The sequence below is a fragment of the Urocitellus parryii genome, chromosome 7 (genome assembly GCF_045843805.1).
Source record: "Urocitellus parryii isolate mUroPar1 chromosome 7, mUroPar1.hap1, whole genome shotgun sequence".
In the NCBI taxonomy this organism is placed as follows: Eukaryota; Metazoa; Chordata; class Mammalia; order Rodentia; family Sciuridae; genus Urocitellus; species Urocitellus parryii.
Genome location: NC_135537.1, coordinates 19,205,089 through 19,230,911, shown reverse-complemented (window position 1 = coordinate 19,230,911; position 25,823 = coordinate 19,205,089). Strand labels below are relative to the sequence as shown.

The 25,823-nt window shown below is 39.4% G+C and overlaps 1 protein-coding gene across 1 annotated transcript in view; it reads right to left on the bottom strand.

Moving 5' to 3' along the window:
- Positions 1–25,823, bottom strand: part of Sntb1 (syntrophin beta 1) — a 233,787-nt gene that overhangs the window by 61,586 nt on the left and 146,378 nt on the right. The window contains exon 3 of the mRNA XM_026406674.2: positions 24,629–24,836. Coding sequence (XP_026262459.2) covers positions 24,629–24,836 — 208 coding nt within the window. The remainder of the gene's footprint in view (positions 1–24,628; positions 24,837–25,823) is intronic.

Sequence of the window (25,823 nt, the reverse complement as noted above, 5' to 3'; positions counted from 1 at the left end):
GATTATCTGATATTCATTAAAACAATGCCCAGATAAGGCAAAACCCCAGTATAATATTAGTGTGTGATATTTCACTGTAAGTCCCATGAGTTGTGCATGGATTTGTGCTTTATGTAGCAAGGTTACTCCATGGCTTGTGGTATCAGCCTTATGGAACCTCTGAATGCATTACCAAAGGCACACCTTTCTGGGAAGACACAGTCCTGTAGGTGACATTTAGCAACAGACAGTGCCTTTGTCTTAAGGAAAGAAGACTCATCTTCTGGTGGGGCTGGCCCTTGTCAAGGTTCAAGGATTGGTCAAGTAGAATGTCAGCTTGATTTGGAGCCTACTTGTTCCTGCATCTGAGTACTTTTGAGGATGCATAAGCCTTACAACCTCACAGAGTGGCCCTTAGGGAAACCATTGACTGTAACTACAAACAGAACTAAAACAGGTGTTGCAGAACTTTATGCAATCATCTCAAAGCAAAAGCCATTACTCTAAAAGTGTAGACTAAGATATGTGTATATTTTGGTCTAAGTCATTATACTTCAATTTTTTTTGTTTTTCTGCTCTTGCTTTTTAATTAAAAAGGGGAGGACCAGATTTGGGTTCTTGGTAAGAAGTAGACAATAGGAAGTTTTTGAAGAGGCAGTTATTATCACTACATCTGGTAATCAATAGTGGATAAAACTTTCATCCTGCTTGTACAATTGAAGGTCCTTGGCCATTGTGGGGTAGAATGCTTAATACAGTGTCTTCAAAAGAAAACAGCAATTTGGGCATGTTTGGTCTCTCACAAAGCAAAGTGAAGATGGGAATTCAACATGGTGACATATAGGAAAGTGTTCTTAAATTCTAAAGGACTATGTAAATGTTACTTTAATCCGCAAGTTAGCCAGTGTCAAGCTTAGCAAGAAACCACAAGAAGAATTCATGATAATTTGGGGAAAACATGGGAACGCTCCCTATCCCCACAACTACATAGTGTTAAGAACATAATATGGATCCAGAAAGATAATTAAATAGGGGCTACACAACTGGAAGATGGAGGTAAAATTATCATGAGTTGGAGTTGAGATGGCTTTATACCTAGAAAACTTAAGAGAGACAGTTGGAAAACTGTTACAGAAGAAGAATCTAAGAGTTTGTGTAGGTACAAAATTATCATCTAGAAATCATAGCCTTCATATCTATAGACAAGAGTCAGTAGGAGTTAAAATGTAAAAGATTCCAAGCATAATAGCTCTGAGTAAATAAAAATAAAAAAAAATAAAAACATCTAACTAGTGGAGGATCACAAAGAATACTTAACAGAGTTATTTCTAGAAGAGAGTATTCATGTCACTCACCCCTGTATCCATCTATAAATGTAATGCAATCCCAATAAACTCACTTAAATTTTTATTCCAACAAAGGAGGACTGGATATTTTTAAAGATCTCATGCTACAAACATCTAAAAGTGCAGGATAAAATGTAGTTCTTGACCTTGAAGGAATAGCTGAAAGTCAAGAGTGGGAAACCAAACCAAACCAAACAAAAACCACAAGTGGATACTACGGCCGCACTGGGATAGAAAGGCTGGGTAGAGTGAAGGAGAGGTGATTGGTATCCACACCAAGAACAAGCTTCAGCACTCTGTTAGAATAGCTAGGGGGCACACAACTCCATGGGTAGCCATGTCTGCAAAGTGGCAAGTTCTAACTGATGTTCAGGCATAATTTAGACCCTTGAAGGGGTAAACTATTCATGAAAGGATAGACAGAATTTTTTAATAGCTTTTAATTTGAATAGAATAAAAAAAGCCTCTGATGATTTTTAACCACAGCCTTCTGCTTCACAAGGATCTGAGGTTAACATTTATACTGCCTACATGGTTCAAGCTGGTAATTATCATCAACATTGGCCTGTGCCAGTGGAATTCTGCCAGCACTTGGAAGATCCTTCAGGATAATGCTACTCTGTAAGGACACACCTTTCACCCAAGCACAGAGAATTCCCACAACTAAACTCCCAGTGGAGATGAGCTCATGCTTTGGAATTTCAAAAACACTTGAGGTAAAACCTGAGAACAGGTTAACAACTACATCATATTAGAAAAGACTTAAGTTTTTATTATGGGCTGAACTGTGTCCCCACAAAATTAATCTGTTGAAGTCCTTACGCCCAGTATCTCAGATGTGACTATATTTGGAAATAGCCTCTTTAAAGAGGTAATTAAGTTAAAAGAAGATCATAAACTTGGGCTTATTCCAATATGACTAGTGTTCTTATAAGAAAAGGAGACACACACCCCAGGATTAAGAGAATGTGAAGACATAGGGAGAAGCCAGCTTTGTGCAAGCCAAGGAGAGAAGCCTTGGGAGGGACCAGCATTGCTGACACTTTGACCTCAGAGTTTTATCCTTCAGAACTGCAAGAGAATAAATTTCTGTTGTTTAAGTCCCCCAGCCTGTGGTACTTTATCATGACAGCTGCAGCTGCCTAGTACACTTGTTATAACACACTAAAAGGGCAGAGATTGCATTAGAAGTCTATTTAGAATTAAAAAAAAATCATGCACACACATACACACTCAGAATTTGACATTCTGGAAGAATAAAGGACTCTTGCTAAAAGCAAACGTGAAAAACAAAAACAGAAAATCACTAAAGGAAGTATATTATGAACAAGGAAACAAATTTTTAGGAAGGAATGGATATAGAAAGCAAAGTTGTGCAAAGAAATCTATTTGTGTACAAATATCTGTTTATAAATGGATTTTAAAAAGTGATTTTGGAAGTGTAAAATGCCACAGTATTTAAGACATTGGACAAAATAATATGTAAGACAAGAGTTCAGTGAACACTTCTTAAGATACTTTTGGGGAGGGGTATGGGTTAGAGTTAATTTAAGTCAAATATGCATATTAAAAATTAAAGGGTAACTTCAAAGGAAATAGAAAAATAAGTATTAGTCCAAAATAAGTAGGAAAAAAAGAAAAGAAAAACCAAAGTAAAAATAATAAAGATAGTACTAGATAAAAAAAAAGAAAAAGAAAAAAAGAAAAACCAAATATTTCAACTCTGGAAGAATTCAATACAAAAATGGCTGCTCTCCTCCTGTGTGGTTAATGTTCTGTGTTCCTGAAAATGACGGAAGAAAACAATGGAGTAGAGCAGGTGTAGGCTCTGTTCTGGAGCTCTCCTCTAGCCACCTGTCCAAGTGGGTGATCAAATGACCCCCATCCATCAGGAGTCCTGCCACCAAGCAGCACAGACTGCAGCAGGACACCTTGAGCTATCACAAAAGACTGGGAAGGTTTGAAGTTCCATCCCAACCTGCCACCAGACAGAGAGCTCTGTCACCAGTGGGGTATCTTTGAGGACAGCTGCCAGGCCCTACAGATCCACCTTTGCAAAATTCATAATCACACTGAAAAAAAAATCTAAAATTGTTTTCACTAGGGGCAACATTAAGTTTTTAAAAGAAAACAAATTTTAAAAAAATCACCAAAATGAATCAAAAAATCAAATGGTCTCAATCCTTTTATTCTTCTCCCCTTTCTGCCTGGGAGTGAGAAAATGAGAGCTGCCCCACTTTATCATTATATATTACATGTCAAGGTGCACAGATGTCCCAGCACTGCTGGCCACTTTCATGCATGATATTTTCCAGATTTTGCAGGAAACACCTAAAAACCTGGAAGCCATAGTAGTGATCTCCTGCTTCATGTGAAAATGCACAGATTATATTTACCAAATTCATATTTTCCTACCCCAATCTTTTCCTTTGGGATCCCCCATGAGGTTGGACCAATGTTCGTATATATTGGATTTCATATTTCTCTAGCTAATCTAAGCACAGGACTTATACAGTGATTCGACCCCATAGGATAATGGCTTGCTTTGTACTGAAATGTTCTTCATTATGTACTATTTGATTTTGAAAACTTTTCAATTTTTTGTTTTCTCCATTCATTAGCTTATACATACTTCCAGATAGAGGTCACGTTTTGCATTTTAGTGTACTCATGTCCCTGACAGGTCTGATCCTACAGTAAGCACTTAACCTAAATTTGCTGATTTTTCTTGAGACTGTTGAACAGAGTGCTTATAAAAATAGTTTTAGTTATTATTTTAGAATGCCTTCTGTAATTACATCTTTGTTCATGGTCACTTTTGGCCACCTGGTGGCTTGTTAAAATTTCACCAAAGGATAGAGAAGACAGGAAAAAAAGCAAAATAAAAAATTGGCAAATAGCAATTAGAAACTGCAGAAAAGTATCAGTTAATAAAGAAACTAGAACTATTATGTTAAATTATATTAGACTATTAGTAGAGTTTGTTTTTTCCCCACATTTCCTACAACAACCTGTGAAGAAAAATTAAATCAGAGAAAGAATAATTACTTTGGAGCCCTGATAAGAAGGCAAGACACAAGGCACTACCAGATGTGTGGCAAATTTTCTTTGAGTTTCCTGGAAGTACTTGTGAGGTTTTTTTTTCTTTTCTTTTCCTGTGTATTAGTGGGGTTGGTTCTTACCTAGAAGACAGCTACTTCAAGGTTAGCCCAACTGTCCTCTGTATAGAGCTTCCCATGAGCCACCTCAAAGGTGAACCATTGAGTTCCCCTTGATTTCATTCATAGATCTCCCATTGTGGCACTTATTATGGTTCCTCTGGTTCACTCCTTGGTTGTAACTCCAGCCCTGGACAGTGTGCATTGGAGGGAAGTGATCGTGTTTAACTGATATTCCTGCTTTGCACAATGGTCCTTGCAATAAAAATAAGAGTGCTTATTACTATGAATGAAATCTTCTTATATCAGATGTACTGATAAACGTGTTGCAAACATTCAATCTTTGCAAAGTCTTTGCAAAGCAGTTATTTTACCCCTTTCACAGATAAGAAAACCAGAGCTTATAAATATTAAAATAGCTTGCCCAGGTCACACCTAATCCAGGTCCTTTGTTACCACAGTACACAATGGAAGTTATTAAACTTCATTGTGCCTCAGCATCTCCTGGAAGCTCACTGAAAATGTAGAATTTCAGGTCCCTGCTCCTAGAGTGGTTCTGATTCAGTAGCTTTCAAGTAGGGTCCTGAGGCTTGCATTTCTGACTAGCACCATTCCCTTTCCAAGCAATATTGACAGTATTCTGTAGAACATTCTAGAACCACTGACACATTGCTGCTGCACTATGATAGCATAGAGCTCTACAACCATGCCCTCGGTGCTCGATCAGTGAAGTAAATACGTTTGTAAATAAGCTGTATCTACAAGAGGGAAGAGGCATCTCTAAATTCAAATGTGTATCTTTCAGGATATCTGAGAGTCTTCAAATGGTTCCCAAAAGACAAAATTCAGTTTGTTTCCAAAATAATTTGATCACTGATTCCATTATTTTTTTTCCCAAGCATACCCTGTTTTAAATTGCAGTCACAGAATTTGGAAAACAGTGTCTTGGAAAATAAACATATAAAAATAACTTGTGGGGCTGGGGATGTGGCTCAAGCGGTAACGTGCTAGCCTGGCATGCGAGGGGCGCTGGGTTTGATCCTCAGCACCACATAAAAATAAAATAAAGATGTTGTGTCCACCGAAAACTGAAAAATAAATAATAAAAAATTCTCTCTCTCTCTCTCTCTTAAAAAAATAACTTGTATGGGCATGAGGTTCTACAGTGTACACAGTACTCTCACATGCATCGCTGTGAGCTCACAGAGGCTGTCAGTGGTTTGTGCAAGAAACAACAGCTTGAAGGAGCAGAATGAGGATGAGACTGGGTCTGGGTTCAGTGTCACTGTTCTTCTCCAGTATCACAGCAGGTACCCATCTTCCCCATCTAACCCAAGTGCTCAGGAGAAATAGTGAAACAGAGTAGAAAGTTTATCCTTTCTGGGCCTCAGTTTTCTCACCTGTAATATGAGGCAATTGGAACAAATTTAAGAGAGATCCTTTGCCCTAAATCAAATCACCATCCTATCCTCAGTAACATGATTGAATTTACAATCAAACTCCTTATGCAGTTCAATCTACCTTCCTTAATCTAGGAGGCAGAAAGAGAGCTAGGCCCTCTGCAGTGTGATAACAAATCACATGCATTTCTTCCTCTGGCATATTATGTCTCCCAGCATGTGCCAGCAGAAAATTTTCACACAACTGCCTTTTGAAAAATTGTTGCAAAGGCCAGAGTAGCATGCCCTTTTGTACCCTGGCTCTGTCCTGCCATCTTTTAAAAAACAAAAACAGACAACACAGCACTCCCTTGAAATGTCACCAGTGTCCTTGTGGTCAGTGCCACATGGCCATGCCTGGAGGTCTTAAATCTACTGTTACTCAAGAGCAGGCCTGGATGTCAGCTTCCTTTTGATAATAAAAGCCATTATCTGACTCTTCAAACATTTCGACTTTCCACCTTATTTCATAGTTCATAAAACACATTTCTGATGTGGAGGAGTTTTTTATTTAAGAAGAGATATAAGAACATATTTTTTTTTTCTACCCGTTGCTTGCTTATTACTTCCCCAAAGCCATGAGGTGGTGATTCTGCAACACAGTTCTAACTGCCCAGGTCTGTTAAATACCTGTGCACTGGGCGTCTTGCTGCCCTGCCCTCATCTCCATCTCCCTGTGCATCTGGCTACCAGTACCATCAGTATTACCAGTGCCAGCGTTAAAATGTATGCCATGCAACTAATTAGTTGCACATTAGTAGCAGAGCCAAGGAGCAGCATGATGGATCCAACTATTTGTGTGAGCTTAGGTCAGAGTCTCAACTGAGGACGCCTGGAATGCAAAGGTCAGCAGCTTGGCATCAGCTCCTGAGCACACATGGAGCCCATCTTGCTCAAAGGAGTCATTGGGGAAGTGGATTAATACAGGGCCCAGTTAAGAATTCAGAGGAGGAAAAGTCCCCTTGCAACACCCACAGGGCTTTACTGTTAGGGATTGCCTTTCTGCTCACATGAAGCATATATTGGGTTTATCCCCCAAATAAGAGAAAGTTAAACATCCAAATGGCATTATCATATTTCTGAGAATGAAATACCACTAATCAGGGATCCAAGTGAGTAGCCTCAAGGTTGGGGTGAAAGTTTTAAAGCACATCTATTTAGGCCTACATGTTATTTTTACCATCTGAAGAACATAAGCTGGTTTCAATCTAATGGAGGTAGAATGATGAGAACATGGGTTTCCCTTCCTTATATATTTTCTTCCTTTCTTTCCTTTTTTTGTTTCTCCCTTTCCTACCAATCTCTTACTTAACTGCATGTAGTAATAAATAGTTCCTTTTAAAAACTAACTGTTCTTCTCAGAGTGGAGTCTCAAATCATCCCCTGTAATTAATCATTTAGTGCCTCATGTTACAGGTGAGAAAACTGAGGCCCTAAATGTTTTTTTTTTTTCTTTATGGAGGAAAACAAACCCTAGTAGTGGGAAATTTTATTAGGAAAGGAAGACTTCCACACATCTGTAGGACTGCCATCATTCAAAGTAGTTATTTAACAGTTCATTTGGTGTAAGAATGTCAAATTTTCCTTTTCTCTAAGGTTAGAACAATGAAGTAGACAGTTCTAGCATTTGGTGATTGTCCAAATGATTATTTGAACCAATGCTGGTATTTAAAATTAGCTTGATTTTGTAGTCTCGGTTTGAAAGAGAAAAATGAGCAAACAAATAACACAACGTCTTGTTTAAAATGACAGAGTAGGCACAGCTCACATTTTTATATGTCACTTAAAAATTAAAGGTCAAACTCATCATTCCGACAGTGAAGATCAGCTTTCTTGTCAGCACAATTCAAAGAGTAGTTTTATTCGCAATGGTCACACCTTTTTCTGGCAGAATCCTGGTAAGTACTTTGCCCCATGACAGCCACGAGGCTCACACAACAGGAGCAATGATGCTTGCCTGTGTTCTTCATGAAGGGGAATGTGTTTCCTGCAGATCCTGCAGCCCACCTTCCTAAACTGGGTTCCTAGCCTTGCACACAGGCACATGCTCACTCATCAAGTGAACAGTTCTCTAGTAGTAAATGGTGTAGAATCAGTGAGCTCTAAGGAGTGTTAAAGGAAACAATGAATATGAAATCACTCTATAAAGCACCAAACAAATATTTAGTTGTGCTGTTATAACTTGTGTGGTGCTTTGAGCTGAGACACCAAGGAAAAAAACTTTTGTAGAATGAGACATTGGAGTGTTCACTTCCAAATCTAGTTTGGTACCATATACAAGGCCCTAGACTCTATTTCATAAAAAGCAATATGCTTCCGCTCTAACTTTTTAAAAGAAAGACAGTTCTGAGTGCACAAATTCATATATACTGGGCGAAGACTGGATTAATAGGCGCAGCTCATGAGAACTAGTAGTGAAGTAAAACAGAGCACCTGGCCTGGTGGTAAAAACCCCAAAATGATGCTAAATTATCTCCCAAAGGAAGCATTCAGCTTTCTCATGCATTTTGAATGAGGTGATCTGTTGGTCAGCCTTGGTTGGCACAGTAGCATGTCCAACCTCACTCCCTGTTCAAAATTCACCTCCAGGTCCCTAGCTCTGTGAGGCTAGAGACAGGGAGGGTGGTAAGCTGATTGGAGTAGAACAAAAGTGTGTGTGTGTGTGTGTGTGTGTGTGTGTGTGTGTGAGAGAGAGAGAGAGAGAGAGAGAGAGAGAGAGAGAGAGAGAGAGAGAGACATGAACATATACATGGACCACAGTGGAATACCCATGTGACTCTAATGTAGATTTTCATGAATTGCTAAGGAATTGTCTCTGAAGACAAATCCAAAGAAGAATTCTAAAAATGCAGCACAGCGACATTTGAATGAAGGTATAACAGCCTAAGGGGGTTGCTAAGAAAGTAACACCTGAATACATATATGCAACGCTCCAGCTACCCAAGATTAATGGCTATTCTTAAATGAGGCCATGCATCTTGTGACTTCCCTCTTTGAGCATGCTAGTCCTGCAACCCAGAAAGTCTTTCTCTACCTCATCTTTAACCGATGTGATTCTGAAATCTGTATACCGGGGAAAAATGGGAGTTCATAACCCACTTGAATCAAATGTATGAAATATGATATGTTTTGAACAACTAATAAAAATAAATAAATAAATGAAATATTCCATTTGGAAAAAAAAAAAGATTCAGCTGAAGACCTTTCTTGACTTCCCAGGTCAAGTTAACTTATTCTTTCTTTGGAGTCCAAACAGATTTAATTTAGAAATACAGGATAGCATGCACAATTCTATATTTGACATTCTTAGTTTTCATGTTTGTCTTCTCAATGAAAAAAATTTCTTGAAAATACCTTTGCATCTCCAACCCATTGCCTTGACCATTATACATAATTACCTAAAATAAATCCCCTCTTCCCTTAGGTACATAGTGCCTGTTACTTTTGTGGCACTTATGACTGAATGGCCTACAGGTTATCCTCCTTCCCGGGAGGCTCCACTCTAGCGTCTGTGTAGTTCACCATGACAGTTCATACTTATGACTGCTTGGCTGTTCCATGTACTGTTCCATGTACTCAATAGATATTTAATGAATGAATTAATTATAGGTACTGAATAATGTTCAGCAAATAAATAAGCAAATAACTAGCCAAACATTGTTATTTTTAAAAACCATGGTATTATTTATAAGCAAAAATATGTTCAATCCCTAAAAGATGATAGATAAATGAATTTTTTAAAAAACCCAGATTCTTATGACAGTTCCATTTTGGCCTTATACCTGTTAGATTCTATTTGTGTGGTAACCTAATTATTATTCAAATTAGATGCCTGAAGCTTAGGGCAGAGGAAAAACAAGGTGGAAAAAGATCAAATGATAAAAAATCCTTGTGTCCGGAGAAGTTTTTTTTTTTTTTCATATTTCTAAGGTCTGCCTTCCCGGGATAATATCAAGGTGCATGTAGTTTCCAGAAAACTGTCTGCTTCAAATACAGTACTCGAAATTGTTTTTAAGGTCCTTGTTTGTTACAGGAAAAGCTTAACCATGGATTCCAGCCCATGTTTACAGTAGCACAATTGACAACACCAAACTATGGCACCAGCCCAACTATGGAATGGATGGATGGATGGATAAAGAAAATGGGGTAGAACTCCACAATGGCGTTCTGTTCAGCCGTAAAGAAGACCAGAATTATGTCATTTGCAGGAAAATGGATGGGACTTGAGACTATTATGTTAAAGGAGATAAGCTGAACTCAGATGGGTTTCTGTCATATGTGGAAGCTAGAGAGGAAAAAGGAAAAGAAAGCTGGTAGGGGGCCTCATAAAAATTGAAGGGAGATCTTGGGAAGAGTATAAGAAAGGGAATGGGGAGGGAGGAGGAGAAGGAAAGGGGAAGTCGTTGGGAAGGATATTGGCCAAATTGTATTGCTATATTGTGTGCGTGTGCAAATATGTAACGATAAATCCCACCATCATGCACAACTGTAGTGTACCAATAAAAATATGGAAAAAAACAATAAAGGCTTAGGTAAAAAGAGGAGAAAACAATAAAATATACCTGTATGGGTTAGTTTCCATAAAAGTCATCAAGAATCCTAAGCTTCCCACAGATTCTTCCTCAACCTTTTTTGTTTTTAACATTTTTTAGTTGTAAATGGATCTTTTATCTATCTATCTATCCATCCATCTATCTATCTATCTATTTATCTGTCTGTTTATTTATTATTTATTTATATGCGGTGCTGAGGATTGAACCCAGGGCCTCACACATGTCAGGTAAGAGCTCTACCACTGAGCCACAATTCCAGTCCTTCCTTCAACTTTTGATCTCTTCCAATGAAGACAGACAGGAATTTCTGAAGACATTGTTTTATATCTTTGTTAAAAACTCAATTTTATACACTTAGTTATAATTGTCTTATTTAACCAAGTTTATGTACACTTTAGAAAGTTGCTTTTATAATCGGCAGTTAATTAAACAAGGAATTATTTCTACAAGATTGTTAATAGGGTCTTGGTTAAAATTATATACACATGAATTTCACATTCCATCTCCAGGGAAATTGGAATGGATCTATATACTTTGATTTATGACCTCTCTTCCAGGCATCAAGTAGGACTTTTTTTTTTCAAGTAACACTCTTTTTATTTAAGGATTTTTTTTTCTGTGAGATTAAGCTGTGAGTCACATAAGACCCATACAAAACTTTTGAATCTTTCCCCTTTTTGTAGACCAGTTCATGCCTGATTTCTTCTTTCCACATTTCCCTGGAAATCCCAGTTCACACGGATCCTTCTTGCTCTCTAATTTCAGAAGCTCTTTTGTTGGGTACACATTTGGATTCTTCATGAAGTTCAGTTTTTACACCAGTACTTACAGGAGATCTTTGGTTTTTATTGACTCATTCACTATAGTTTTTATTTTGTGTGACCCTGGACACAGATGATCCATAGTCATTTGTAATTTTGCTAAGGGCTGGTTCTGAAAGTATGGGCTGACCCAGTATTGGAAGAGGCAGCTGAGTGCTCTGCAGGGCACCTCAGTATGGCTGTGCTGTGCCACCCTTAAAGAAAGTCATTTCAGACACACACTCCACACTGGGATGTTAGGTTTCTTCCTGTAAAATGGCATAAAAAGCCAAATGACAATACTGATGATGATAACTCTAGGAAAGTGACAGTTCTGTGCCAGGAAATTGAAGTTAGAGATAAAGATTAAAATATTGAGCTAGTAAGTAAGTCTGAGCCCTATGACATGTCAATATTTTAGTGAAAGGATCAATGAAAATTCTTTTCACTGAACTTGATAGGGAAAATTTTGTAGAGGTATTTAGTAGCATTCACAAGTTGGAGATTTCTAAAACCTGCCATACAAATTCCATCCCAAAAATATTCCTTAGTAGTGAGTCCCACATTTCCAATAAGTTGAGCCAACTAGAGGGCTGATTGTCTCATCTGCTGCATTAAACGTATTGATGCTTTGTGCCCAGCCCTGTGCCAGACACTGAACAGAAAGTATTTCATTTAAGAAACATAAACTCTCTTTTAAGGTAGGGTATTAATGCTTCTTCTTCTTGTTGTCGTTTTTTAATTAACCAAAAGCTGAGGATTAAAGACATCAGGAAACTTTCTATTAGTCACCTAACTGGTAAGCAACAAAGTACGGATTAAAATCTTGGTAGGTCCCTGTCCAAAGCCCACTCTTCTTCTCCTATATTATGCTGTTATTTCAACCTCTGTCATGTTTCTTTGCTTCCTCCATATTCATTCAATAAATTCTTATTGGACTTAGTGGACTCCAATCTTATTTCCATGTACCCAAATCCACCTTAGTCAAATTCAGGCTTGTTGCCTGAATTCAGCAATTAAGATATAGTCTATTAAATTGTGCAGCAAATATTAGCACACAAACACAGCACTCTTCCTCTCCACATATACCAGGGATATTTTTATGTTTTGTGTACTGACACTTTTGACCTTAGGGTATGTCTACCAACTGCATCTTCCCTGAGGAGTGCCCCAGCATATTTATTTCCAAAGCCTCCGACAAAAATCCAATTGGGTTAATATGCATTTTTCCCTCCACACCCCTTAGTAGGGGTACCAATGATCTATAAGGCAGCATAGCAGCTTGACAGCTAACTGGGAAAAAGAGGATGGAGTAAAGAGTCCAGGAAACCTGCAACTGAGAAGAATCAGACTGTATTTCCCATAAAATTTGGTTGGGTTGTATGTGAAGCAGAAAGTAAGAGAACAGGGCTGGGGATGTGCGGCCCGGGTTCGATCCTCAGCACCACATACCAACAAAGATGTTGTGTCCGCCGAGAACTAAAAAATAAATATTAAAAAAAAAAAAAAAGAAAGTAAGAGAACAAAGTGAGGAATGGAGAGGTGGAGGGTAGGGTAGGGAGCTCAGAAGTTAGATGAACTTCACAATTGCGTGTTTTAGGGACCATGACAGAGTAGTTTGATAAACAGGCCCAATGATACACATTGTGATTGCTATTCTAGAAGCCTGTTGGAACAGGAGGAAAACATTAGTTACACTTAGGCAAAAACAGGTATGGGTTAATGGGTTATTACTAGAAACCAACTTCTCCATTTCCTCCTCCTGATGCTCCTCAAGGTTTTACTCTTCTGTTCTTTCTCATTCTTCCAGAGAGATCTTCTACTTTTGGAATTTTCGTCTCTAGAAGGTTCTCCTCATCTCTGTCCCTACTTCTGACCTGACCTTGGAAATCTCCCATACTCTCTAGTGGCCAAAGAGCAATGGCAAGATCATGCTTTTACATAACTCCAAAGAGTTCTGACCTTGTTTACATGCATGGTGAGGATCACCCTAGTAGAGTCACGTATGCCCTGGACTGAAAGTCAGACAGGGGTGTTTTTCGTTCACATCTATTACAAACTGGCTACATAACTGTGGCCAAGTACCACAAAATTGCCAATCCATAGTCTATCATTTTTATCTGCTACTCCAGCTCTAGAGCTCTGCAAGAATTCACAGTTCTTAAAGCCCATAGAATAAGTAAGACATATATCTGAGTTTTACTTGATGGAGGCCACAGCAAAGCCACAGGCAAGCTGAATGAAGAGCTCTCATTTTCTGACTTTCAATGTAGTCTTATTACATTAAAAGGATGATAAATTCATGGGAAATAAAGGACAGCCATTCAAACACACCTGCATCTCACACATTAAAAATTCTTTTTTTAAACTTGACATTTCCAAGTGAGGAAATCCCTAAATTACAGACAGTTCACCATCTAAGCATTTTCCTGTGAAATGATGACTGTTTAGAACACAGAAATGAGACCCAGGTGCTTGAGTTCCCTCTTCCTCATTCTTCCAATCCACAGAAAAGAGGAGTAGACATGAGGTAAATTCTACTTTATTCCCAGAGAGAATGTGTCACAGTGTCTATTGGCAACAGGGATAGATGTCTGGCCAGTACCACTGGTCCCTGACCCATTCACTTCACAGACGTGGGCTGGTAAACTCCCAGACACTCTCTAGGCACCAGACCTAAATAACCCTTCTCTTTTTTCTGCAAGGTGGAAATCTGTGGGTCAAAAACAGATCAGGGAATATTTTAGGGCCTCTCTCTGAATCGTCATGACAGAGAAGTAAGCGGGGTAATGATGAGAGTCCTGTTTGACCTCCGTGAAGTTCCTCACCTTCATCTTGCTGCAGGTCATAGGCAGCTATGGTTATTGTTAGGTCAGATTCCAGAACTCCAATTACACCTGTATTTCGATCCCTAATGCTAAATAAAATCAATATAAAAATGTCAAATTTACTTACTTGATACACCATGTAGCTGATTCAGCATACAGAACACAAACATGCCAATCGCGCTAAATTGCCTTTCTACACAAAAATGTAAGGATGCAAAGGGACTCTGAAAATGATGTTTGGGGATTTCAAAGCATCAAAAGATAATTATTCTATCTTGTGAGAGAGGAAGAGCAGGGAAATGCCAAGGGAGCTATTAGAATTTTAAGTAAAGCTACACTTCTAGGTAGGTGGTGCTTATATGCTTCCACACGTCCCAGAACTGCTCCCCATGTTCATCTCTTTCCCACCTAAAGTTCTGAGGTATGTCTGCTGAAGTTTCCTCCCTCATGGGCGCACACTGGTGGTTATGGTAGTTATTGTTGGTCCTCCACCACAATCCTCTTTCTTAGGACAGTGCAACCAAATTGCACATGAATATTGGCTGTCCACAGTGTCACTCTTCTCAAGAGAATTACTCTTGTGTGATTGAAGTGGTCTCTCTCCACCTCCAGAGAGTCCACGGTCAATGGGTAGATGGCATCCTTGCTCCTTTGGCTTAAGATGGGAGAGCTCTGTGGCCATGTACACTCTAGAGCTCCAGGAGAGGTGATATTTCAGCTGTACTTCAGTTGGTACCACATCTTTATTTAGCCTCCTCCCTGTCTTTCCTGCTTCACTCACTTCCTTACAGGCTGTTCCTAAAAGCCTCCCTCAGCAATTCACTCTCTGACAATCTCCATCTCAGGCTGGGTCTAAAGGCATTGATGGATGTAAGGTCCAGTGATCCCCGGAAGCCTAAATTGGCATGTGTTGCCTTGACATCGATGAGCCTTGGTTGATCCCAAAGGACTACTGGGGAATTCTGCTCTCACTGAAAGGAGCCCCACCCAGTAGGAATTGTGCCATCGTGCTAGATCTCATAACTGCTGGACCAGGTTAAGGACTCCACCTGGCCTTCAACCTAAGATGTTTTATTTCCATAACAATCTAAAAAAGGACTCAAACAAACCAGTTGCATTTCCCCTTCTTGTTACTACAAAGCCTGCTTCCCACACTTCTAGTCTTTCAGTCTGCTCTGTGGCAATGTGCAAAGCACTGCCCAGAGGGTCCTCCTGCCCCAGGTTGTGAGGTGTGACTGAAAACTGCTACCAATCTCATCTGTCCAGTGTGGTATTGTGTATTCAACCATCTCACTCTGGTTAAGACGGAAAGTCCCTCTCTCACCAATAGGGTGAATACAAAGGGACCCAGAATCATACAGTTATACAGTCAGGCTGGGGGAGATTTTCTATTTCTATCTCGAGTTCTACTGTCTGCTGTACAGAGGTGGAAGCAAGCCCACATGCAGTTGTGTGGACCAGTCTTTCAGAAGTGAGACGTGCCTGCTCCCACTGCTCTTCCATGGCAGCCCTGACATTTCCCCATTATGAGTTGTGCTGCCACGTCATGCAGAAAAGGGGGCATATCTTCACCTTTCATGATGGCTGCCTCTGCCAACCACCCATCTCCATCTGAATTCTCTGATATTTCAGAAGAGAGGGGCAATTTGAATTACATCCATACTGGCACCTTTAATTTAAACATGTACAGCAAAAGACTAACATGAAGATACCCAAGCTGTTGCCAGGTTTTCCTCAGTCTGCCTCCATCTCAGGGCTGATTCATTCAGGAACTTGATGACTGCTTTTTAAAGCAACATAACAGGCCTATTAACGCTTAATTGCATTAACAGTCTGTGTTTCCTAGCACAACCAACAGTCTAGATTTAAGGATGATGCAAGCCAAGGGTAACCTGAATAGTTTATTTCCATCTCTTATCAGATGGGAGTTCCCTCAGGTCAGAGACTATTTTCTCCCTGGAAGAAGTGGTGGGAAATTCCGACTTAGGTGATTTTCAGGCAGATGGTGGGGCTGATATATTTAGAGACTCCAGAAATATCATTCCATTAATTACACTGTCAAGATCTTGATTACCACCAGCCTGCTTTACTCAGGTCAGACCTATTTTACATTCACACTTGAGATTCTTTTAATATAGCTGGGCAATACGGCTAGCAAATGAAATTACTTGGTTATATTTACCTGGAATTTGGGGTGGGAGTAAAAAAAATCACTATTGTTAAAACTAAAAATGAGTGGTAGTACAAAGTATGTGAGAAAATAGAACATGTGGACATATGCATACACTTGTATACACACATATATAGAGAGAGCTATAGGTTTACATAAATAAACAGAAAATAAATAGGGACAGGTGGATAAATGAATGGATAGATAAGATGGATTAGACGGATAGAAAGATGATGGATATCTGATAGAGAGATACAAAGAGAAACAGTGAGATCAATATAATCTTTCTAGGTGCAGTGGTGCACACCTGTAATCCCAGCAACTTGGGAGGTCGGGGCAGGAGGATCACAAAACCAGCCTCAGCAGCTTGGCGAGGTCCTAAACAACTTAGTGAGAACCTGTTTCAAAATAAAAATTTAAGTGCCCCAGTGTTCAATCCCTGGTACCAAAAAAGAAGAAAAAAAGAGGGCAGGGTTGGGGGGAAGGTGAAGTCTTGCTTTGGCACAGCAGTGTTAAGACTATAAAAACGGGAAAATGGCTGTGAAAGCTGCAACCACACTAAGGGATCTTTATCATCAGTTGGAAAAAATAGGGTTGTTGCCTGACCTTTACACTTTTTTAATCAAAATATTACAAACTGTTTTACAGCTAGTTACACTCACGTAGAAAAATGAAAACAGAGTAAAATTAATATGTACTTAGAAACCTATGAACATTAGACATGTTGGGAAATAAATGCTTTATATTCCTGATAAAAATGTATCATCAGTATATTGAACCCGGCTTGTTGCTTTCTTTGCCTCACACAATTCATGAGACAGAGCAAGCTTCTGTTCTGTGCCTTGGCAGACTGTCAAAACCAATCTGAGTTTGGATCAGCTAGCAACCCTGTATCATTTGCACTTTCAATGATGTGTCATGTCTCTGAGAGTTTGTCACTGTGAAGTCATCACCCGCGTCACTTCGTCTTGGGCCACTTCATCGTCTGTTCACAGATACTCTATTCACCTAAGGTTGTAGGTTCACTTTCACTAAGTTCTGACTGTATATCTGTCAGCAATGGCTCTGTCAACTATTTCTTCTATAATTATATCAGTGTTCGGTTCAGATGTCACTTCCAGTAATTCTAACATTAAACATTTCACTTTTCATTCCTTTTCTGCCGTCTTTGTTGAACAACTTTCTCTTCCTATTAACCATTCTTATAACATGTCCCAAAGATTCAGTCCTGGGAAACAGGGAGGAAACACAACTATACCGTTTGCTGTCTCTGTGTGCACTGACTTTGAAGGCAGGGATGTTTTTGGTCACTGGTCATGATCACATCTGCTATCTACACAGTGATCTGTAGAGTGAGAAGCCAGTGGCACGGTTTGCACTTATGAATTTATTTACGCTTATTATATCATGACAACTAAAATTTGTAGGTAGAAAATGTGCAAAGCAAGGCTAGCGTGTGTGTGTGTGTGTGTGTGTGTGTGTGTGTGTGTGTACAAATTGTCTTTCCTTAACCTGTCCTATCAAAGATGATTTCAGTCTCTGTAAGACCTGTTCTTTGGATTTCTATCGTAGAAAACTAGAAAGAAAAGAAGAAAGGAAAAAGATTATTGTGTGGAAAATGCAAGGAGGGACCTAAGCAGAAATGTCTGATCAACAAGGAGATTCTTCAGAAAATTTGGAACAGAACCACCATTTAACCCAGTGAACCCACCCCTCAGTATATACTCAAAGGACTTAAAATCAGCATACTACAGTGACAGAGCCACATCAACGTTTCTAGAAGCTCAATCCACAACAGCTAAGCTATGGAACTAACCTAGATGTCCTTCAATGATGAGTGGATAAAGAAACTGTGGTATATATACACAATGGAATATTACTCAGCTATAAAGAATAAAGGAGCTATGGCATTTGCTGATGAATGTATGGAACTGGAGACTATGATGCTAAGTGAAACAAACCAATCCCCCCCCAAAACAAAATCTGAATGTTTTCTCTGATATACTGACACACAATAAGGGGGTGTGGATAGAAGTTTATTGGATTAGGCAAGGGGATTGAAGGGAAGATGGGGAGATGGAAATAGGAAAGACAGTAGAATGGATCCAATATAGCTTTCCTATGTTCATACATGAATACATAACCAGTGTAACTCCACATCATGTACAACTGCAAAAATGGGATCCTAATTAGAATACGTTTTACCCCCTAAATGTATAATGTTAGAATTCATTCTATTGTCATGTATATCTCAAAAGAAAAAAATTTAAAAAGAATGAAAGGGAGAAACAGAAAAGAAAATTTCTCCTTGATTTTCTTATTTTTGTGTCAGAAAGGGAAACAGTTGAAGATATGGATGGATATGGATGAGAGTGAATAGGAGATTTTAGCAGTGCTGCTTTTCCCTGATTTCACCATTGTAAATGAAGGATTGAATTACCTCTATGTGTCTCACAGTTCTGAAACTTTACTTTTGATCTGCTATGAGAGGGGCCTCTGGGAAGCCTTACTCATATGGATAGACATTTCCCAGATCCCTTTATTAGCTCAGCTTAGTGGAAGGTGCTGGGTTTTGGAATTGGAAGGAGAAGGTGAAATTCTAGCTCTGCCACATACCAAAGGAGTGATTTTAGAAACATCTCTCAGATTCTTCAGGATTACCTTACAGGATTGGGATTATTAAAGCTCGTTGCCTGAAACAGACTAAGCACATAATAAGTGTGAATTACCAACATCCTTTCCTCCAATAACATCACGGGAGAGGCAGGGCTATGGAAAAGTTCCCATTTGAAAGAATCTGAAATGGGAATGAGTAAGACTGAGAAATGAACTTGCATCTCAAAGCTCCTGACTAGGATTTTGTTTTGCTGTGTTGTGTTTTTGCATTTTTAATTTGAAAAGAAATTGTGTGCAAATGGAGATACCATGCGAAGCAAAGCAAAGGTAATGGCTGATAAGCAGGACATAAAATAACCCCACGATTCTGCCATGTTTCTGATAATTATTGTTTTCCCAACTTAGATAGTTCCAACTTAGTTTTTTTCCTTGTCTGAAACTGGACCATTGAAAACTGCTCAAAGCATAGATAACTGAAAAGATCAAAAAACAACAGTGGAAAAATGTTTGGGGCCTGAAGCATTTTACATTTCGGGGTAGAAATTAGTATTTATGGGTCCTCTGGGCCAGACTGGGACTTGCAGATTCAAAAGTACTGGAGCTAGTAGGATGTGGGAAAGGCTTTTTGTTGATGTGCTTGGCCAACTAGGGGTGACAGTGCTCCTAGAGAAAAGCAGTACCAGACTCCCTAGCATGGCACATAGGACCCAGGGGTCAAGGAACAAGGGAAATGACTCCATTCCAGGTTTGCACTAATCTTGTCACTGCAGAATCCAGAGAAAGGTTCCTCAAGCTCAAGGAGAAATCAAGCGACTGTAGTAGATGAATTGCAGGGGGTTCTTTAAGAAATTATATATATATATAATATCACAGCATTGTCCTGCTTTCTAAAGATTTCTGCATCCTAATTTTGAATGTGACTGTTGATAAAACAATTTCCGTTCTCTGGGGCCCAGAGTTCTCATATGTAGGAAGAAAATTATGGGTTATATAGCACCATTAAGTCCCTTTCTCTCTGATTTTGTGTAGGAAGGCTCCTCTCACATACCAAGTCAAATTTAACCATTCTGTCCAGCTTTCAAGATCTTCCATAACTCAGGTGCCCACATTGCCTTCCCTAAGATGAGCGCCCCCTGCAGACCAGTCTCGGGCCAGCCCTCTGCCCTTCCTCTGGGTTGTACTAATGTGGGCTGCGCTGTTCTCTCATTGTCCTTCTGTCTGGGAGTGCAGCAAACTCTCCTGAGTCCCTGGGACCCTCGCCATTTCTCAGGAGTCATTCTTCAACTTCCCAGACTACCTTGCAGACAAGAAAAATGCTAATATAAGTTTTCCTCTGGTGCAGTGTCAAGGAGGTGTTAGGATTTGCACTGAAGAGGATTTTAAAAAGGAAGTTGATATTGCTGTTCATGTAAACCCCACTTCCAAAGACTTGAAATTAAGTATAATAGGCACAATCTTGCCACAGAGCTACTGTTATTCCTCTACAAAATCAAAGTTTAACAGTCAAGGCAAAGACAAAGGACATCGATTTAAGGTAAATTATAGCTGAATATATATAGGATCACATTTTATATCTTTACAAATACCAAGCAAATTTGCTGATATTTGTGATAATATATGAAAGCACAGTATTAAGGATTTTCCATTCATTTTAACATTTGGCTAAAAACCATTCATATTTCTCCACAGCAGGATTCAATATTAAATATTTATTCAAAAAATTTCCAGATTGGATTTGTTCCCTTGGATTTGATCTATGAAAACCCTTTGAGAAGTTTAAAGATGAAGGCAATAAAGAATATTCTTGCTTCTATAATGGCCCTGATAAGTCCATTCTGCTGTTATGAGATGTTAGATAAGATACTTCAGGAGACATCTATGATGATGCATCATCTGACAATAACTTTCCCAAAACAGGAAGAACTTTTTATATGTCTTTATTACTGTTCTACGGGAATGTCTACTAATGGGTCTACAAATGATTTGGGGTAAGTAAAAAAATTAAACCTTTGGAAAAATTATCAATATCACTAAGAATGATACATTACAGTCTTTCAACTATCCAAATAGTAATAATTTTAAACACAGTTTGTGATGATTGATTGTATATCTTCTTCTGAGAAGTGGCTGTTCTGTTCATTAGCCCATTTATTGATTTGATTGGATTTGTTTGTTTGTTTGGTGTTAAGTTTTTTGAGTTCTTTATAAATCCTGGAGATAGTGTTCAACATCTCTAGCAATTAGAGAAATGAAAATCAGAACTACTCTAAGATTTCATCTCACTCCAATCATAATGGCAGTTAATAAGAATACAAGCAACATTAAGTGTTGGGGAGGATGTGGGGAAAATGCACACTCATACATTGCTGGTGGGACTGCAAATTGGTGCAACCAATCTGGAAAGCAGTATGGAGATTCCTTAGAAAACTTGAAATGGAACCACCATTTGACCCAGCTATCCCACTTCTCAGTTTATACCCAAAGGACTTAAAAACATTCTACAGTGATGCAGCCACATCAATGTTTATAGCAACACAATTCACAATAGCTAAACTGTAGAATGGACCTAGATGGCCTCCTAGATGAATGGATAAAGAAACTGTGGTATATATACACAAGAGAATATTACTCAGCATTGAAAGAAAATAAACTCATGGCATTTTCTGGTAAATGGATGGAGTTGGAGAATATCATGACAAGTGAAGTAAGCCAATCCCCCAAAACCAAAGGCAGAATGTTTTTTCTGATAAGTGGATGCTGATCCATAATGGGAGTAGGGGGTAGCATGGGAGGAGTGGAGGAACTTTGGATAGGGCAAAGGGGAGGGAGGGGCAGGGAGGGGGCATGGGGGTAGGAAAGATGGTGGAATGAGATGGACATCATTACCCTAGGTACATGTATGAAGACACGAATGGTGTGACTCTACTTTGTACAACAATAGAAATGAAAAATTATGCTCCATTTGTGTACTCTAAATTGAAATGCATTCTGCTGTCATGCATAACAAATCAGGAAAATTAATAAATTAATTAACTAAAACAAACAAACAAACAAAAAACACTATGTGTTTAAAGAGATGAGGCAAGAGTTGAGACCATCTCAGCTACTGGGAAGCTGCCAGAACATGTGTGCTGGCCAGCCTCCCTGTGCCCCTGCAGATCCAAATTCTGCCCTCTTCCCTCCTGATCTGTGTCCTGGGGGTTTCAATCACCTTAACAGAGCACATCACTGGGGCTCCTTTACCTCCATCTTCCTGTTAGCCTCAGCCACTGGGAGACACCACCAGGAGAGCAGTGACCAGGGGTTGAAAGGCACCATAGCTAGGAGTGTGAGGCCATTTTCAGGAGCCTCAGAGCTTATTAGTTTTAAAGAATTGCCCTTCTCCTTGCTTTGTTGGTAGTGGCCTCTCACACTGTGAGCCCTGGGGTTCTTCTCCATCTCCTACTCATTCCCCTTACCTTGGCTATACTGTATACACTATCCCCACATTAAATCCTTCTTAGCCATACCTTTTAGGTTTCCTATCTATCTCCTGCCAGGACCCTGAAGATGTGGCACATCTCACTCATAGGACCATACAGGTCCACACAGAAACTTAACCAAGTGAAGACATTCTTCATTACAATCAGTTTCTACCCTGGCCTTCCATTGTGAAACCCTGTTGCCTTTGCCTCTCTTGTACCTGGTCACTCCTTTCCTTGTAGAGCTCCCTATTTTTCCATTTAGGAACCATACCTCTTTATCTGTCAGTGCACAGAACTTAGGTGAAGCTGTTCTCGGTACTGACTGGAGCTCCACATATGATCCAGTAAATCCAATTAGATTTCAATTCACGACCTGTGTGGGAACAACTGGAGCACAGAGGCCTCCACTCATGGAGATAGCAAGGTATAGGAGAAATAAACCTGGAGCTATCAGGCCAAGGAGAGAGGGCTTGACTGGGAATAAACAGATAAAGTGGACGGGGAACACAGAGATGGAGGTGTGCCTAATATTAGTATTGGAATCCTTGCATCCCAGCACGCCTGAAGCTCATAATTGGACATCCTAGTTATCAGAGTCTATATGTCCATCTCCCTTTTGCTTGAGTTGAGCTTTTTGTCACTTGCAACTGTAAGATTACTGACTATAAGGCCTTCTCCCAATGAAAACATGTATTTGGGGAGAGTGAAAGTGGAGAGTATTGGAGAATGGGCCTTTTAAAAAAGTGTCAATCATTCAGATTTATGGTGTTGTTTGCAGTCAGGGCCCTAACACTGCATTCATGGAAGGCTGAATGGGGGCTGTTTTTATGATTCTGATGCTTCCACCACTTGTGTTATCTCTTTAGTTCTCTAAAATCTGTAAGAGATGGGACAATGCCAAACCAAAAGACCCACGGCATTTTAAACTCTGAGGCGCGGATCCATGCGTGAACTGGTGCAAACAAAGAACAATGGTGGACGGCAGCCGAATGCTGTGTTTAAGTATTATTTTCAAGTGCCATTTCACTGGGCCTTCTCAGATGACAGGGTTCACTGGCAGGAAAACTGTTATTGCAACAATCATTATCCCCATTTACTACCTATTAGAATGTGAGTCACTGGGAGGTCAAACTGTCCCCAAAGCCTAGTGTTCTTGAGCACTCAAGGTCAAACTCAAGGGACAGCAATCAGGTGTGAGGACAATGGCAAAAGTTCAATCCTTTGAAATGAAGAGCAGGGGTAACTCTCAAGAGATGGCACAAAGAGAGTTTTACTATCACCAACACATCACATACCTTGGGAAAAGAAGTCAGAGTGACAATGACAACTTTATGCAAAGTTCTTTCCCACAGCTGTCCTCTGAGATGCAGACAATCCCTTCATTAAAGACACCACTTCTCACTCATTTGTTTTAAAGACACCACTTCTCATTAATTTGAAGTAATTCTAGATTAATGTGGAGTTGCACAAACAGTACGGAGAGCCCCGTGTGCCCTACTCCTGGTTTCCTCTTGTGGTTATATTTTACGTATTACTGTACGATATCAATTGGGATTTGCCTGACACAAAGTAGGTGCTCATCAAAAATGACATTTAGAACTGTCTGGCTTAAAAATGCAAATAAAATACAAGATAATACATGAGTCATCACACAGCAGTTACTTAATAAATTATTTTTTAAAATTTTTTTTTATATTTTACTTTTAGGTGGACACAATATCTTTATTTTATTTTTACATGGTGCTGAGAATTGAACCCAATGCCTCACACATGCTAGGCGAGCGTGCTACCACTTGAGCCACATCCCCAGCCCCAAGAAATTCTTGCTTTTACTATCATTGCAATCATTTAAAAATGTGTAATTCAGTCATCCCTATAGGACCTGTGTCATTTATGAGTATGCTCATCAAAAAACACATAAAACCTTTGTAGCAAAAATGTTGACTTCTTTGCTCAAGGCAACAGTTCTTTTGAGTTTGGGTTACTTTCTCTGCCCTTCACAATATCACCATGAAAAATCAAACTCTTCATCAACTCACTCATTCATCTATTCAACAATTAGTGACCCTGTGACAGCTGCCACATATTTATATATTGGGGAAATCAATGCTGATTAAGACAAATTCACTATATAGTGCAGTAAGGCATGCAGTCTGTTGGAATGGAGAAGAAATCTACATAAACTGCAAGAGAGATAATCAGACTGTGAAAGGAGACAGGTGGTTACAAGCACTGAGAGGTTAGGGAAAACCATGGAGGGCGCCATTTTCCTTACCTTTTCTGCAAGCCAGCCAAGGTGCCTGATCTCTCGGCTTCCAGCAATGCCTGTTTTCCCCAGCTGCTCTCTGACCTCAGCAATCACTCGGCTCACCAGGTCACTAACATTGGCATGAATGGCACTAAACCAGGCCTGAGCTGTGGCTGAATCCTTGCTCCTTAGTATCACAGTGTGCTTAGCATCTGGAGAGTGGATTTCAAGCTGCCTGGAGAAGAAGAGAAAGAAGGATTAGAAAGGTCCCTGGCAGACCAGGTCTCAGAAAGATGAGCTAATTCTTTCCTCTTTTAGACCTTTTAGACTGTGTCAGCATCTCATGATTTACCCTCATGGTCCCACCATTCATTCATTCACTCATCTTGTTAATCTACAAATGTTTATCTATTGCCCAGACATGATCTATGTATGTACAGGGAACGTGTTGTGCAATACCAGATCACCTGAATTGAGGATATCTGTTACCCTTAATCCTTCTTATCCAGCTTACTAGAAGTATCATATCAAGACTTCCAAACTGTGAGCTGATACTCATTCAATCCGCAGAGGATTTAGTAAGATACATCACAGATGTTACCAGCAGGAAGGAGAACAAAATATCTAGCCACGTGTTTAATCCTACTGCCCAGTGTTAATCAATTGAGAATATTTTGGAATAAAAAATGTTCAAATGTTGTAATCTTTAGGAACCATGTTGGTGGTACACTTAACTACCACTTAATCCTTGGACTCCTGTATCGAGAGAGTTAATTATCCTAGGAAGGGGTAACAATAGGTAAAAGTGCACTAAGATTATTGTATTTTAAGCCAAGCACCAAAGTTTATGCCAGAACTCAAACCGGATCATCTGAGATGCAAAGTGAAATAGCTACTTACTATAATTGTAGTAAAAGAAGGAAATTCTAGAAGGGTACTTTGTAACTTCTTACTTTGAAGTAATACTAGATTAATGTGGAGTTGCTCATTGTATGGAGATCCCCACGTGCCCTATACCCAGTTTCCCCTTGTGGTTTTATTTTACATATTATAGTATAATATCAAAACTAGCAATTGACATTGGTATAACAGGAGTGTGCAGTTCTGTTCCATTTTATCCTGTGTATATTTGGTAAGCACACTGACATCAAGATTCAGAACTATTCCAATGCCACAAAGATCTTCCTCCAGCTACTCCTATATAGTCACATGTCCCCCTCCT